General features: G+C 56.9%; 5 protein-coding genes across 5 annotated transcripts; 3 read left to right on the forward strand and 2 right to left on the reverse strand.

The window, feature by feature from the left end:
• Positions 1–2,042: 2,042 nt before the first annotated feature.
• GGS23DRAFT_156512 (uncharacterized protein) lies at positions 2,043–3,478 on the reverse strand. The gene is made up of 2 exons (XM_051511390.1): positions 2,928–3,478; positions 2,043–2,868 (listed from the first exon to the last, which is right to left on the reverse strand). The coding sequence occupies exons 1-2, from the start codon at positions 3,320–3,322 to the stop codon at positions 2,079–2,081; spliced, it is 1,185 nt and encodes a 394-aa protein (XP_051369877.1). The 5' UTR covers positions 3,323–3,478; the 3' UTR covers positions 2,043–2,078.
• Positions 3,479–4,290: 812 nt separating this feature from the next.
• GGS23DRAFT_156749 (uncharacterized protein) lies at positions 4,291–6,621 on the forward strand. Its single transcript, XM_051511392.1, has 4 exons — positions 4,291–4,590; positions 4,658–4,719; positions 4,816–4,900; positions 4,975–6,621. The coding sequence occupies exons 3-4, from the start codon at positions 4,851–4,853 to the stop codon at positions 6,584–6,586; spliced, it is 1,662 nt and encodes a 553-aa protein (XP_051369878.1). The 5' UTR covers positions 4,291–4,590; positions 4,658–4,719; positions 4,816–4,850; the 3' UTR covers positions 6,587–6,621.
• A 1,937-nt stretch (positions 6,622–8,558) lies between these two features.
• On the forward strand, positions 8,559–9,855 carry GGS23DRAFT_156753 (uncharacterized protein). Its single transcript, XM_051511393.1, has 2 exons — positions 8,559–9,196; positions 9,501–9,855. The coding sequence occupies exons 1-2, from the start codon at positions 8,828–8,830 to the stop codon at positions 9,675–9,677; spliced, it is 546 nt and encodes a 181-aa protein (XP_051369879.1). The 5' UTR covers positions 8,559–8,827; the 3' UTR covers positions 9,678–9,855.
• Positions 9,856–11,140: 1,285 nt separating this feature from the next.
• GGS23DRAFT_577447 (uncharacterized protein) lies at positions 11,141–12,048 on the forward strand. The gene has a single exon (XM_051516922.1). The coding sequence runs from the start codon at positions 11,282–11,284 to the stop codon at positions 11,972–11,974; it is 693 nt and encodes a 230-aa protein (XP_051369880.1). The 5' UTR covers positions 11,141–11,281; the 3' UTR covers positions 11,975–12,048.
• Positions 12,049–13,025: 977 nt separating this feature from the next.
• On the reverse strand, positions 13,026–14,044 carry GGS23DRAFT_577449 (uncharacterized protein). The gene has a single exon (XM_051516923.1). The coding sequence runs from the start codon at positions 13,641–13,643 to the stop codon at positions 13,182–13,184; it is 462 nt and encodes a 153-aa protein (XP_051369881.1). The 5' UTR covers positions 13,644–14,044; the 3' UTR covers positions 13,026–13,181.
• Positions 14,045–14,100: the final 56 nt, after the last annotated feature.

A 14,100-nucleotide genomic window follows, 5' to 3' on the forward strand; every position in this document is an offset into this window, starting at 1 on the left:
GATTCTGCCCTCGAGAACCGCCCTCAGGGGCTTCGTAGCTGGCGAAGGCCCTACAACATTCTATGGCGCCGAATCGAACAGTAGCAGCGAACTTTTCATAGAAATAACGCTGCATGAGACAGAGCCGAGATAAGACGAGGGTACGGAGGATTCTGGTGTCATCAGAAGCGTCAGTACCCAAATAATGGAACGCTGCCACGTAGGTACAAACGCACACAAACTCAGGCTGTTGTTCTCGCTGAGACCTCGAAGGCTCTTCATTGGCATATCATCTGGGCATACATACCTTGAAAATCCATACTTATCGCACGTATACATCTGCTGCCGCGATGACTCCTCCCCTCCAGCGGAAAGCAGCAGTGGTGGCTGCACCACGGGGATGAGACATTAGATTTCGTGGCCGTGTTCGCGGAGGCCAAGAAAGCCTGCACGACGTGCCCGCAGGCCGCAGCGGGAGTCATTCCTCGATATACCTGCCCTCCGCTGGGCCCTTACATATCCATCGCTTCTCTAAGAGGAGGAGGAGGGGGGGGGGGTTCTGAATCCCTATGGTGGCTAACGACGTTCATTCATCGCAACGATATATCCTTTATCTTAGCGTCGACGTTCCTGCTCCTGGGCCGCCAAAGGTAGCTGGTTACTTGTCCGCTTGAGGTCGCAGCGAGCCTTCTGATCGGCACAGGCTACAGCCTAGGGGACTAGCCGTCGGCCTCACCCCTCCCGGTCGCAGGTAGATGACGGACAATCGGTCGGGCAGCGATCCGCCAGGCGTTGCCGCAGGGAAGAGATGTCTTGTTGGCTTAACCTGCCAGAGGGAGAGGCTGGTGGTGGTGACGTTGCGCAATAAGCCGACTAGAGTGACGGAGAGACCATACTTACCTAGATGTCACATTGAAGCAGGCTAGAAGGAGTCATATAATACCTTGTCGATGGCCCATCACAAATGCCACCTATATTGTTTGCGTGGCACGCCAGCCGGAGCAGGATTGAAATGGAAGCCGTGCTTCCTGCAGGAATAGCACGGCACACATGCCTGTATTGGCATCGAGATTCCTTTCTCCCCAATATTGGGGCTCAAAGTTCCTCTCTTTGGTCGAAGTTGGTTTGGGCTGTTAACCGTGCTAGAACTAGAGGATCAAGACGTGCGATGGGTGGTTTTATCTGTGGCTATGGGATGCTGCTGGTGTCTCTGCGTTTACGAGCAAGTGGAGGGCGTCTCGGTCGGGGCGGCCTCTGTGCGCGGTATCGTGATGCGGTAGGCGATAGGCGTGAGGAAGAGGAGAATAAGGCACTGTTGGGGCCTGCTGGGGAACCTAGTCGGGGTCTCGTAATGCCGGAGAGAATCAAGATGCCGGTAGGAAATAACTTGCCTGAGGCACCGATGGGCAGCGGCATCCTGTGCCCACCGCCCCTTCCTGAGAAAGGTCCTTGCTAGCTGACCGGCGACTTCCGCTTCTGTAGGGGCAAACACGCGGTGGGATTAAGCTTTTACCGGTCGCGGTCGCCGAACACGCTAAGCTGCCGTACCTTCCTTGCGGAAAGTCCATCTGGGGCCGATACTAGCGAGCCGTTGACTCATCACCATAACCTACCTACGTCATAACGAACTGATAGTTCAAGTTGAACGTGACGCAGCGACGGCCGTGAATATTGTGTAGGTAACTTGATTATATTAGGTACTCAAAATTTTCCCCAGGCTTTTGCTTGCCACATTACCGATGTCTTTCGGGATAACAATATTATCAGTAACCGTGAACGATACCCCCCAGCTAAGGAAGGCATTAGGAACGAAACTGAATTACTGGCAATAAAACTGATAAGCGGTCTCAGTCCGCGAGCAAAACTGATTATGGTAATCCGACATGGTTCCCGAAAGTAAAAGATCGACTGTAGCAAAATCCCGTTAAAACCTGGCATCTGGCATAGAAATCTAACTGGACATCGATGGGCAAGGAGGGAACGAAACCGAAAAAATACAGAGGCCCGAGAGGGCGAGGCATCGAACCAGATGTGCATCGCGTTACTAGCCATCCTTAGCACGTCATATTTCTAGCGACGAGGAACGGCGAGTACTGACCTTAGCGATCTATATGCGTTTCCGAGCTGGTGAGGCCTATAGTCAGCTCCTGGAGGAACTCAGACTGATTCCTGATGTTGCAAATTGTCGTGTGGAGCTCGTCCACGACATCGGCTATAGTCTCCCAATCCGCCGGGCTTAATGACAAACTTCGGAAGCAGGCTTCAACGCTTTGAAGCTCGGCCTCGAGGGCAGAAACTGGCTGCGCGAAGCGCCGCACCGCCTGGCGAGCCTCTTTGTACTCCGCCGCCGCCGCCGGCGAGGCGTACGACGCGGCCAACCGCGTCGCTGGGCTCGTGAGCTGGACCACTGGCACGGGTTTCTCGGGGCTTATATCCCGCGGAGGCTGGGGTGGTCCCGGAACAGTGGGTAGTGATTCCGACCGTTTACTTGTAGTGCTAGAACTCGGCTCGGCGAGTTTTGTCGTCTCCTTCTGGGGCATCTTCAGACGTGGGTGACTCGGCGGCGTGAACTTCTTCTCATCTCCCGGAACAGGGCCCACCGATTCGCCCCCTTTGGTAGTTGCGCTCGAGCTCAGCGCGGAACCTTTCGTAGGAGCCACCGCCGGAACTCGCCGGCCGCCACGCCGTTGGTGCGGACTGAAATCGAACTCGAAGTTTACATCGGGGAACAAACGTGCAGTTTCTTGGGAGGTTAGGTGCCCTGTGTCCGTAGGCTTAGGCGCGACACTTAAATCTTTCTCGCGGGTCTTCTGCTGGACTGCCGGCTCCGAATAACTAAGGGTACTGTTGTCGTCTCCCCTTGTTGGTCTCTGGGTAGCCCGCAGGCGTCTGAAGGGGTAAGACTCTTAATACAACTTCTAGGAATGAACTTGAAGCGGCACACTCACCGAAGACTAGCTTCTTCCAGGGTTTCATAACCAATCTGGTTAGCTACGCTTCCCAACTTGCGCTGAACCTTTTGCTCTATGATGAAATGGACGCTTTCTCCGTCCTCGTTGCTGATCTCTTCGTATCCGTCTAGATTTAGCTGGCACAGCAAGCTGCTTGTGTCAACATTCTTAAAGCCGGCCCCGACAGTCATGAGGAAATCTTTGAACCGTGCTGTCTGGGACGTATCCCAGGAGAATCTGGTGCTTGATTTCAAATGCCTTGCCATCACTCCTTTCCAAACCAACGAATTTGGAGTGCGATGGCAGCCATGGACCGAGCTTGCCTCCGAATTCTTGGAGACCCTGGAGGCCCTAGAAGTCCCCGAGGTGACAGAACTAGGTGACATCACCATGGTTGGCGCTGTGTTGTCGCTCTTCCCGAACAAGGCTTCCGTAGGATGTAGTGTCAAGTAATAGAGAAGGGAAGAAGAAAGGGGGAAATTTCTCAGAACACGGGTATTTCAAAATACGGTTAGGGCATGATTGCACACCACATTTAACGCAAATCTAGGAGAAGTCAGTCCCGTTGGCTCCAAACGGTCTACCTGCGTGCACTCAAGTAGAAAATTCAATCGCCGACTAGAGGGAAGTGTATATCGAAGGCGGCTCGTAGGCGACAAGACAGGAATCAGGACTACGGGATTGGGTGCCCGAAGCTGCCTATGGCCGCTTAGAACGTTGATCAGCCGATCTCTGCCTTATCGCCACACGCCGCGACGAATCGCGAAAGTAAGGAAAAGAAGAACATGGAGTCGCAATCTAAGATGGGCACTTACCGTTAATGCGAATCCGACAAACCGATTCTCGCAACCGAAAAATCGATTTTCGTAAATGGAAAAGCGGCTGGGGCGTAGAAGTAGGTTTACCATTGATGGGATACACCTACTTACCACCTCTGATATGCGTCGAAGCAACTTCGCTGCGCTCTGCGCTTCTCCGTACGTTTTTGCTGTATGGGTAGATACATGGGTACCTCTCCGAAGGTCCAGGAAAAGGGGGTGCGCATAGGTAATTTTAAACGACCAATAGCGCAGGCATTACTTTTGATGAAGGGAACCTTACAACGTAATAAGGTCTCGCGTCTAATAATTCTGATTTACAGGTATATTAAGTGCTAAAATAGGTACCTAATGTGTAAAGTCGCGACAGCGAGGTACGCGACAGGTATGGAGGTACTTAAGTATAGGGATACTCTGGGATATACTTTGAGACTTCCAAAGTGGGGAAGTCCTACCCCTCGTCTAACTTACCCCTCTTTTCGAGGTACCTACCTACCTACCTATATAAACGGCGGCCCCGCGACAACTGAGTCGACCGCCCTCTTACCTTTTTAACAGGTAAAAGTCGGTCTTCGTTTACGTGAATACACTTATTACCCACTAGCTTTAAAGAATTCCGTTACTGTATGGGCTCGTAGGCACATTAAGCTATTCTCATTTAAGGTATCATCACATAGAAATCTAGAAGCCTGCATTTCCTTACTTGAATATGCACATCTATATATATATATAACTAAAGTAGGTTGAAGAGAAGCTGTGAGACTTTTTGGTAGTGTAAGATTGTTGATACCGTGCTATACATACCTGCTTGGAGATAACGGCGACAAGAGGCCAAAGCTTACGTATGCTTGTCTGTATCCAGGGACGCATTTGAAATACAGGTACCTGACTACTAAGATCGGTACCTAGGGTCGTTATTCAGTCTCTCAAGAGGCACCTATCCCGGGCTACACTGCGCTAAGCCACATAATGTCAGTGTCTCAAGGTACCGTAGTACTTCGGCGCCTCTTTACGTGTCCTCTTTCAATACAGCTGATTACCGGGTTTGCCGTGGCCATCATCGCAAGCGATCGTACATCGCATTAAATGACAACACCCCCCGATGAAGCCTCGATGTAGAACCAAGGTCAAATCCGGCTGCCTCACTTGCAAGTAAGTTACTTACAGTCCACGTACCTGGCTCTCCTGTTGGCACAGCTGTTAATCGAGGCATCACCCGTCGACAGGGCCCGGAAGGTGAAGTGCGACGAAGGCCACCCTGTCTGTTCCCGATGCCTCTCTACGGGTCGTGTGTGCGAGGGCTATGGGATATGGGGCGGAGGAGGCAACCAATACGGCCATCGTTCGGCTGCTCCCTCGCGTCGTGATATCCTAGCACGCCCGCGTGTGCCGGTGATGCTTGCCGACACAGTGAGCAAGGAGGAGACCCGATGCCTCGAGTGGTTTACCCACCGAACCGCCATGAAGCTTCCAGGCGCCTTCCGGTCCGGAATTTGGGATGCCCTCATCTTCCAAGCCATCTCCGCCGAGCCAGCTGTCTTCCACGCTGCGCTCGCCCTGAGCTCGGCGCATAGGAGGGAATACTTCCCTGTCAACGTTTTGGCGGTAGAACACGCCCCGGACGAGCAGGAAAAATTCGTATTGCACCACTACAGCCGAGCCATAGCGCATCTCCAGCCACATTTCTCAATAAAGAACAACGCGTCAGTGCGCATCGCCCTTCTCACCTGCCTAATATTCGTCATCATGGAGTATCTCCGAGGCCACTATCGGATCGGCGCTACTCACCTTCAGAACGGGTTGAAACTCTTGAACGAGGTTCACGCTCGGCCGAGCGCCGTCAACAATTCAGCCGACGCCTGGATTCTCCAGGCTTTTGTGCGACTCGATGTGCAGGCAAAACTCCTGGGATGTGGCTCGCAGCGCTTGCATATAGTGCTTGACGATTGCGCGAAGGATTCCCCAGCTATCGGTACCGTATTCCGGACTGTTGATGAGGCGAGACAGCACCTCGATCGGCTGCTGAGCCAGATACTCCACCTCGGCGACGAGTCCCGTCGCCATTCACAATCCCAGGACCAAGTACAGGCTACCAAACTCCTCAACCGCCAGCAGCGTGTTAAATCCAGTCTCGATGCCTGGTTTCGAGTGCTGAGGGCCTCCAAAGTGTACCTGGACGTCCAAGAGAAAAGCGCGAAAATTGTTGCCTATCCTCTGCTCCACATGTACTATACCTTAGCAGAGATAATGGCTGATACCTGCATCCGTTCGGCAAATGAGTCGAGATTTGACGCCCACGCGGAAGCCTTTGCCTCTATGATGAGTTCATTAGAGCGTGTACGCAGTCTCACGGCGTCGCCGGCAGTATACGCCATATTGCACCCCCCCAATATGTCGGGCTCGATCATGGACCTAGGCGCTCACCCGGTAGTGTACTACACAGCCCTCAAGTGTCGCACTCGTCGGACCAGGAACAAGGCCATCAGGATCCTAGACGGATTGGAGCACAAAGAGGGGATATGGAACGGCTCTCTGATGGGGTCCGTTGCTAGGGAGGTAGTCAAGATAGAAGAAGGGGGCTTCTACGACGTCCCCTACACAGCCACCCGCGGAGAAGAACCCGGTACCACCACCGACGAGCATGGCAACGCCCAACCGCCGACGCTTCCCGAATCGTATAGGCTGCACGACGTCGAGGTGGAGCTGCCGGAGGATTATGCGGCGAAGGCCACGATGAGGTGCAGACGAAGGCTAGAGGACGGCAAATGGGAAGTGATTGCGAGAAGGTTCCTATACGATATGACATCGCAGTCTTGGGTCAACGAGGCCGAGATATAACCTGATCAAACCGGCTTTGAAGCACCCGTGCATAACAGAGCTAAGCGCACTTGGCTTATATAGTCAGCATTCAACCATAGCCCGCATAGTGGGGGCAGGGAGCAGGAACTAGTATCGATCCGGACGTGACGCGTATGTGAGCGTCACTAGGGACAGGGTCGTCACGCAGAGAGGACCAGGCGAAGTCGAAGAAAGAGAGACTCATACAAGACAGTCTCGGGATAAAGGTGGAGCGAAGGGGAGTCGGACGAAGTGGATGTGGGAACGGAAGTGCTGGGCCGGGAGGATCTCCCCTCACGACATTTCCAATGGCTAGGCCGCATCCCCTAGTAGACATCTCGGCGCCGGTTTGCAGATGGGATGGGATCAGAGTTACCACTACGGCGCCCCTAGGCTCTTTCTACCCTCTGGCAAATCGCCGACCCCAATCCTTGTGCTCCTGTGTGTAGGCATAACCTAGAGCTTAGCATCTGGATAAAGGTGCTTTCGTACGCCCTCGAGTTTACCCGGTCCGGTTCAGCTACGGATACCATCGTCCAATTGACAACGGTACGCAAGACGTTGCAGTTTGGAGACCTGTAACGTGGTTGCAAAGGTCTTACACGGCGGTTAGTAATGGGAGTTATGGGACGATGAGATGTAGGTTGGGTATCCCAACTAAGCCACAGGGTGGAACGGCCGGGTTGTACGAGGGACACCCGACGAGGGCCGATTCACCTCCCCGCCGACGCTTATTTCTCCGCGACGCCTGACGGGATGGGCCGAAAACGAAGATTGCGAGGGCCGAGTTAGGAAAGTTGCCCCGGGGGTGTCAATCTACGTATGCGGTAAGACGGCGATGAATCCGGCTTCGAAGCGGGTTCCTGTGTAACGGATCGAGTCATGGGAGACGAAGGAGGCCTCGCCGGGGCGACGTAGACAACGCGTGTAACCGCAGCGGGCGCCCTGCGTCGGCCGCCAGCCTAGACTCGGACCTGACAAGCTCAGCTGCACGGGATGCAAGACACACAGCCAACCGCTCGACCCTAGACAGACAGAGAGCTAACCGCCGGAGAGCTGCCGTAGGTATAGGTACGAAGAGGCGGTCTGCTAGGCGTCCTTGAGGCGAGAGGCACTTCTCTCGTCCCTCTGACAGGCGCTATGCCGTTTCTATCGCCAGGCGCCCGGTGCGGAGTATCTCGAGGCGTGAGACGGCGGCGGTACGGAGTTGCTAGTCCAGCCCCAATTGGTCGATTGGGCTTTGGGGTTACGATGCGATTGTGTAAGCACGGAGGCGTTGGCGACATCCACGTCAGCTAAGCGACCCATCGTGAGGTGCGAAATCGTTTGTAAGCCGAGCAACCGGGTGGGCGAGCGAGCGGACCCTAGTTGATAATCTGCGAGGGCCCCTCCCTTGGTGCTCCTCCCCCTCTTCGTCCTGCTCCCCTCCTCCTGTCAGCACCCTAAATCGCGGAGGGGGCGGAGGGAGGGAGCGGGCAGAGAAGTTCTAGTTTGGTTTGGTTTGGTTTCTCGAGAAACTTGAGGCTGTACGGGGGGGCCCTGACAGGGGAGTGGCGCTTTTATTCCCGATGCATGTGTGGGAGCATCCCACATGTCGTCGCATCGTCGTATTGCCGACGACTCTGTGCATCGCATCGGCTTGATGTGGGATGCGTCGCGAGAACGGTCGACGACGCTGGCCCGGGTCCTCAAGTGACGGCATACTAGGCTGGGGCCCCCTGCCCGCCCATTAATAACGGCTTACACTCCGCTCACATGCCGCTGAGACACCGGGTCCAGCGGTATTCCTTCCTGATTCTTTTTTTCCCCTTCGAAGCCGGATGCGACGTGGGCGCAGGCAGACGGTGATGGAATGTGGTATGATGAACGGTTAAACCGCAACTCTCAATCGATCCTCTACGATTTTACCCGCGTTCTAGATGTTGCTCCCCTCCCCTGCCTCTTTCCCCTCGGCCCCCAGCAGGCGTGTATGGTAAGGTGCCCGGGGGCTGGTATAGGCGCCAGGGGTATATATAAACGTACGTGCAACTAGACGAGTACCAATATATAGGTATATATATCGTGCCAAGGGCAGCACCGACGATCGTCCAACGACATACACCCGCAATCCTCGCGCGCCTTTTTGCACTTAGACGAGCATATCACTTGTCCCTCCACACCACCTCCGGGCCACGCCAACCTAAACCAAACCCGATAGGGAGTTAGTTACAAAAAAAGGGAACAGAAACCCTCTCAACGAAGATGCAGTACCCCAACGTCTTTACCCTCGGGACCGCGCTCCTCCTCCTCGCCTCGGCTGGCGGCACGGCGGCCCAGGTCTTCGAGGGGCAAGGCCATATCGCGGTGCTGAACAGCACCGACTTCGCGTCGGCGACGGCGGCGGACACCATCGGGTGCCTCAACGCAGCCGGAGGGCTGACGGCGGCGCCCGACGGCTGCGCCGTCTTCCGCAAGGCGACAACGGCCATCGTCAGCGCCGACGGCAACTGCACGTTCCGCGACTCCTCGCAGCCCACCAACTCCGACAGTCAATACGGCTCCCGGTCCTACGCCTGGCACTGCACTCCAGACTACGCGGCTACGGTGTACGACTCGTTCTACACCGTTAAGGTATGTGCTACTGTTACTCGCCTCTTCTCTATTTCGTCTCGTCTGTCTACAGTCCCCCGCCTGTTTTTCGCCCCCCCCCCCCATCCTTCTCTCTCTCTCTCTTCTCTCTCTCAGCTGCTACGTGTTTCCCCACATAGCCTCGGCATGTCCGGATAAGGAAAGAGGTGGAGCAGAGAGAGAGAGAGAGAGAAACCCTTGAGAGCACGGATCGGGAAAGTCGGAGTGGAAGCTGTCGAAGCACATGCTCTTTCGGGATCTTCCTTTCGCCGCGGCCAGCCCCCAGCTCACTAACTGCCGCTTTTAGGGATTTGCGCACCCGTTCCTGTGCCACGGTGATATCCGCTGCTACTACGACATCAAGGACCTGCCGAGCTCGAGCGCTGAGGCGAACCCGGTCTGGGAGTTTCTATGGGGAGGGTCCCAGCCGTCAGTACCAGAGGGGCACGTCAAGGTGCTCTGGCTGTGGCAGCCGGTGGCCTAGGCGACGTCGTGATTGGGCGGTTTTAATTTTTTTTTGCTGTTTGTGTTTACTATTTCATGCGCCTCCGTTTCCCATCCGTTTATTCCTCCGGATGCCGCTAGATCATACGGGAAGGAGAACAGATGTAACAAGGCCGGACGGAGGCGTCCCGATTCGGCTACTCACCTCCGAGGAGTGTGAAGCTATCTCGATACGGGACCGGGGAGGGGGGAAGAGGTAGCAACGGCGTCTGAAAACGGGAGCTGCCTCTTCGTGGTGTAGATACTTGACACGAGCAGGGGCATTCTACGTATGGTTGTCATTCGCTCGACTATGTGTACGCTATGCGCCTATAATAATAACAACTATCCAACCTGATGTCGAATCTGCTTCTGCATTTCGAGGGGGATTTGGAATCTCCCCCCTCCCTCCCCCAGTCGGAACTTTCAGTCGGGCATCGCCGTGTCTGTCCATCAACCAAGGAACCGGCATGCATGGCCCCCTACCGTTCAAGCATTGCGACATTAGCTTGCAGGAGCCCCGTCGACGAGGGCGGGGCTCGAATCTGGGAAGCTGGGCGTGCTCATGATCGGCCGAGGCCTCTGTCTTGTCTGTCTCAGTCTCCCTCGTGTCTAACTTCATCACCACTATATCACCTTCTTCCTTTCACTGGTAACATTCCCAGGCTGGCCTAGACTTTGGGTCGAACCAATACTAGCTGCGATGTTCACGTGGGACCTCTTGGGGTAAGACAGTTGTGGTTGGATCCTACAGCTATAACGGCGTCATTATAACTGCCGCCGCGTTATCTGGTTGGCGGGGTGGCAGAGCAAGCGAGATCACGGCTACACATCCTACCTCTGCACGTCACGATGGCGACGAACGGAGAAGAGAGTGAGTGAGTGACGGAGACAGACACACCACACACGCGGACGACATAGGTACACACACGGAGATAGAGATAGAGATAGAGGGATCGAGAGAGGGAGCTGAAGGACGCATCGATGAAACTTCGCTCGACGCACGGCGATAATAATAGCTGCGCCGCAGATACGCCCGATTGGAAAGGTCCCATCGGCTGGCGCCCGCCCGCTGCCCGGTCCCTATCGACGGACGCTCACCTTCCGTTCACGTACCAGCGGCCATCCGGGCGTCGATGAGCGAACACCACCCCCGGCTTTGCGCCATAATCAGGCCTTCTCTGGCCCGTTCGACGGGGTGCCTTTCTCGCTAACACTCCGCTGCACACTCGTAATTTCTCTTTTTTTTTTTTTCTTTCGCGTTCTCTCAATCCGTCTGGGCTCTCTGTCGCTGCGCCCGTCTGCTCGGCGCGCGAGGCCTCCTCCCCGCGCGCGCCCACGCGCCCGACGCCGACGTACGCGTCGCGAGCCAAATGAACGACCTGCTAGGTACCCTATATCGGGGCCCTGTCGGCGATTCAAAATTTGTTGTTGTTACCAAATTCTCCCCCTCCCCCCGCCCCCTGCCCCCTGCTACTCTCCCCCCGGACGCCGCTTTACCGGCCTGGCACTCGAGTTGACTCATATACCTATGATGGCGCGGTGCAGGACCCAGGTTGCTCTGGGTCCCGCTGCATATATGGGGAGGCTCTCGAACCCACAGACATGTTCGTCGACGATCTCTTTCGTCGACGTGCAGACGGGGCGGAGGGGGAGAAAAAAAAAGGACACTCTCATATGTGGGTAGCAAAGATGCACGTCGCGGATCATGGAAACCTGTCGAGCGAGGCTACGGGGACCCCCCTGTCGTCCGATCCAGAGACGATAACATCCGCCGCTGCCATAGGCCGCCCGTATAAGACGACGAGTTATATAATTTTGGCTGGGCCAGGTTTGTACGGTCGGTCCTTAATAGCCCGTCTGCTGGCGCGAGCGGGCGAAGCAACCCCCCCCTCCCCTGCTGAAAACGGTATCGGTGTGCGATGCTGCTGCTGCTCTTTTATTTTCCCCTCCCATCCTGTATTTCCCGTAACGACTCAGACAGACGGAGCGAGAGAAACGCCGGATCCTGAACCACACCTTGACCCCGGATCTACAGGTGGGAAAAACAAATCGCTAACCCCGGTCGTCGTCGCGGCTCCAGGGATAACCAGGCGGTCCCGGGGGACCAGGACTGGATTCGGGTGGGGGCCAAGCCCCAGTGTCTTGGAGTGCCGCGCGCGGTGTGGGATATTCCTCAAATCAAGCCTCGCCGGTAGCGATGCCAAAACTTTCACACGCATGATGCGAGCTCGCGCCGTCACCGAGCCCAACGAGGGAGGCGAGCCCAATGAGAGAGGGCGCCGAGGTCGTGAGTGAAGGCGAGCTCGCTCGTACACCTCTCTCTCTCCCTTCGCCGACAGCCCAGTCCGTCTGTATCTCCCCCAACCCACCCTGCCCCGGCGAAAGGGAGGAGAGAGGGGGTCCGCACTCATGATTGGAAGTGTCGGCGCCGAGGGCTCCAGCGCTGCGGCCGGTAGCGCCCTGCTGGATTGGGCCACACGCATGTGGGATCGGGCAGGAGGAGCCAGAGCTGGCCGTCCCGCACATCTCGTAGTAAGGCATCCCCAGTCGAGATCGACCAGACCGTCGCCAGCACTGCCGCTCGCGCAGAATTCTCCGCGTAGGTCCAGCTTGACCGCCGTTTCCCCCCCCTCGCGGGCCTCTCCGCCAAATCGTCGATGCCAGTGCTGGCTAGGGCCAGGCAGGTAGCCAAGATGATGCCCTCATCTCCCAACCCCCGTTACGTACCTAGTGACGAAGCAGCAGCAGGACAAGGGGCCCAGATGAAGCCAGATAGGAAAGACGCGTACGTAAGTCTGTGCTAGTAGGCGGGACATCCCCACCCCCGTGAGAAGCCCGCGCCTCTGCGCTGGAAGTAGGTAGCCTATACACGCGGTCGGGCTCGCCGGTGAGAAGAAGAAGAAGAAGAAGAAGAAGCTATCGCGGGGGGGCCTGGCGCCTTATTCCCACGGCTCACCTACACCCCCCCCCCCGGCGTAGAACCCCAGCGCAGTAGCCTTTCACGTGCGGTGTAGGACCGCAGAAAAGTTAGGTCGCAACACCCAGAGAACCCAACCGCGGGGTCGTCGCCGACGGCGCGCGGGTGCGGGCCTCGCCGTCGTCGTCGGATGACGTTGACGAGCAGCAGCATACACAGGCGACAGCTAGCTGGCACCACGACTGCGGCCGCGGCCGCTGCTACGTGCCCAGCAGCAGGGGTAGAGGAGGGAGCGTGGGAGTTGGGTAGCGGCGGAAGCAAGCGGGTTGGGACGCGGACCTATCAACGTCAGGAGATTACCTTCCCTTTCCTCCCCCCCCCTACCGCGCGCCCGTCCAGCTAAGACGTGCCCCCTTTTTGCAGATCCTCGACCGCTGCAACGGCGGGCGGCCGGCAGATAAGGAGATGGTGGCGAGACAGACAAGACAGGGGACAGGCAGAGATAGCAGCGTAGCAGGCGGACGGGCTGGGAAACGACTCTCTCTCTCTCTCTCTCTCTCTCCAGTCCGTCCGTCCGTGTCCTGCCTAGGTGAGCTCCCTTGCCTGCCCCCCCCCTCTCCTCTCGCCCCCCGTCTTCACCCGCCCGCCAGCCAGCCAGCCGCGCGCGGCAGACGCCCTGCGGGCCGTCCCTGCATGCGCCCGCGCGTAGCACGCAGACACACAGACGTTACGGAGACATGTAGGCAGATGAGCAACGCGCAGCACGCGGACACACAGACGTCGCGCAGGTATGTAGGCACGCAAGCAGCGCGCGCCGCGGCGTCGCGGGGCGTACGTAGGCAGGGGGGGGGGGAGGAGGAGAGTCCCGGCGGTCGATCGTCGCGCAGGGCCTGCACGGTGGACCTGCCCGCCTGGGAAGCGTAGGACACAGGCGAGAAGCGCCTGCGTGGGCAGGAGGCAGACACCGAGGTGGCCGAGTTGGGGCCGAGGAGAAGAGAGAGAGAAAGAGAGAGAGAACCTTGGGTCGAAGCAAAGCCTGGTTAGCATCTCTCGTGCGCGTGAGCGGTAGCGACAGAGGCGCCAAGCAACGCACCACCCATACACGCACGCACACCGCGGCCTTTCTCTACTTAGGCATGTTTGTTACTTACCTGCCTCTCCTCTCTCTCACCTCCTCCGTACGCACCCTCACCGAGCGCCGGCGGCCCTCCTACTGACTCTCGCCATCGAGGCCGGCCGGGACTCGGTCGCGGGAGAAGAAGAGGGAATGGCGACGTGAGCGCCTCAAGTAGCAATACTCTGGCCTGTCCCAGAGTAAGAAGCGCGCGTGCTGCCTACGCGGGCAAGTCACGCGGGTGGAGGCAAGTAAGAAGATACTACAAGCACCACCGTCGACGACGACACATCTACTACCTGCCTACCTGCCTACCTGCCTACCTGCCTACCTGCCTACTTACATGCTTACTCCTCTGCTGCCACTCCGCCTGTGCTCTTATTGTTGGCA

The sequence above is a fragment of the Durotheca rogersii genome (genome assembly GCF_024521655.1).
Source record: "Durotheca rogersii strain YMJ 92031201 chromosome Unknown GGS23scaffold_19, whole genome shotgun sequence".
NCBI classification, from domain to species: Eukaryota; Fungi; Ascomycota; class Sordariomycetes; order Xylariales; family Xylariaceae; genus Durotheca; species Durotheca rogersii.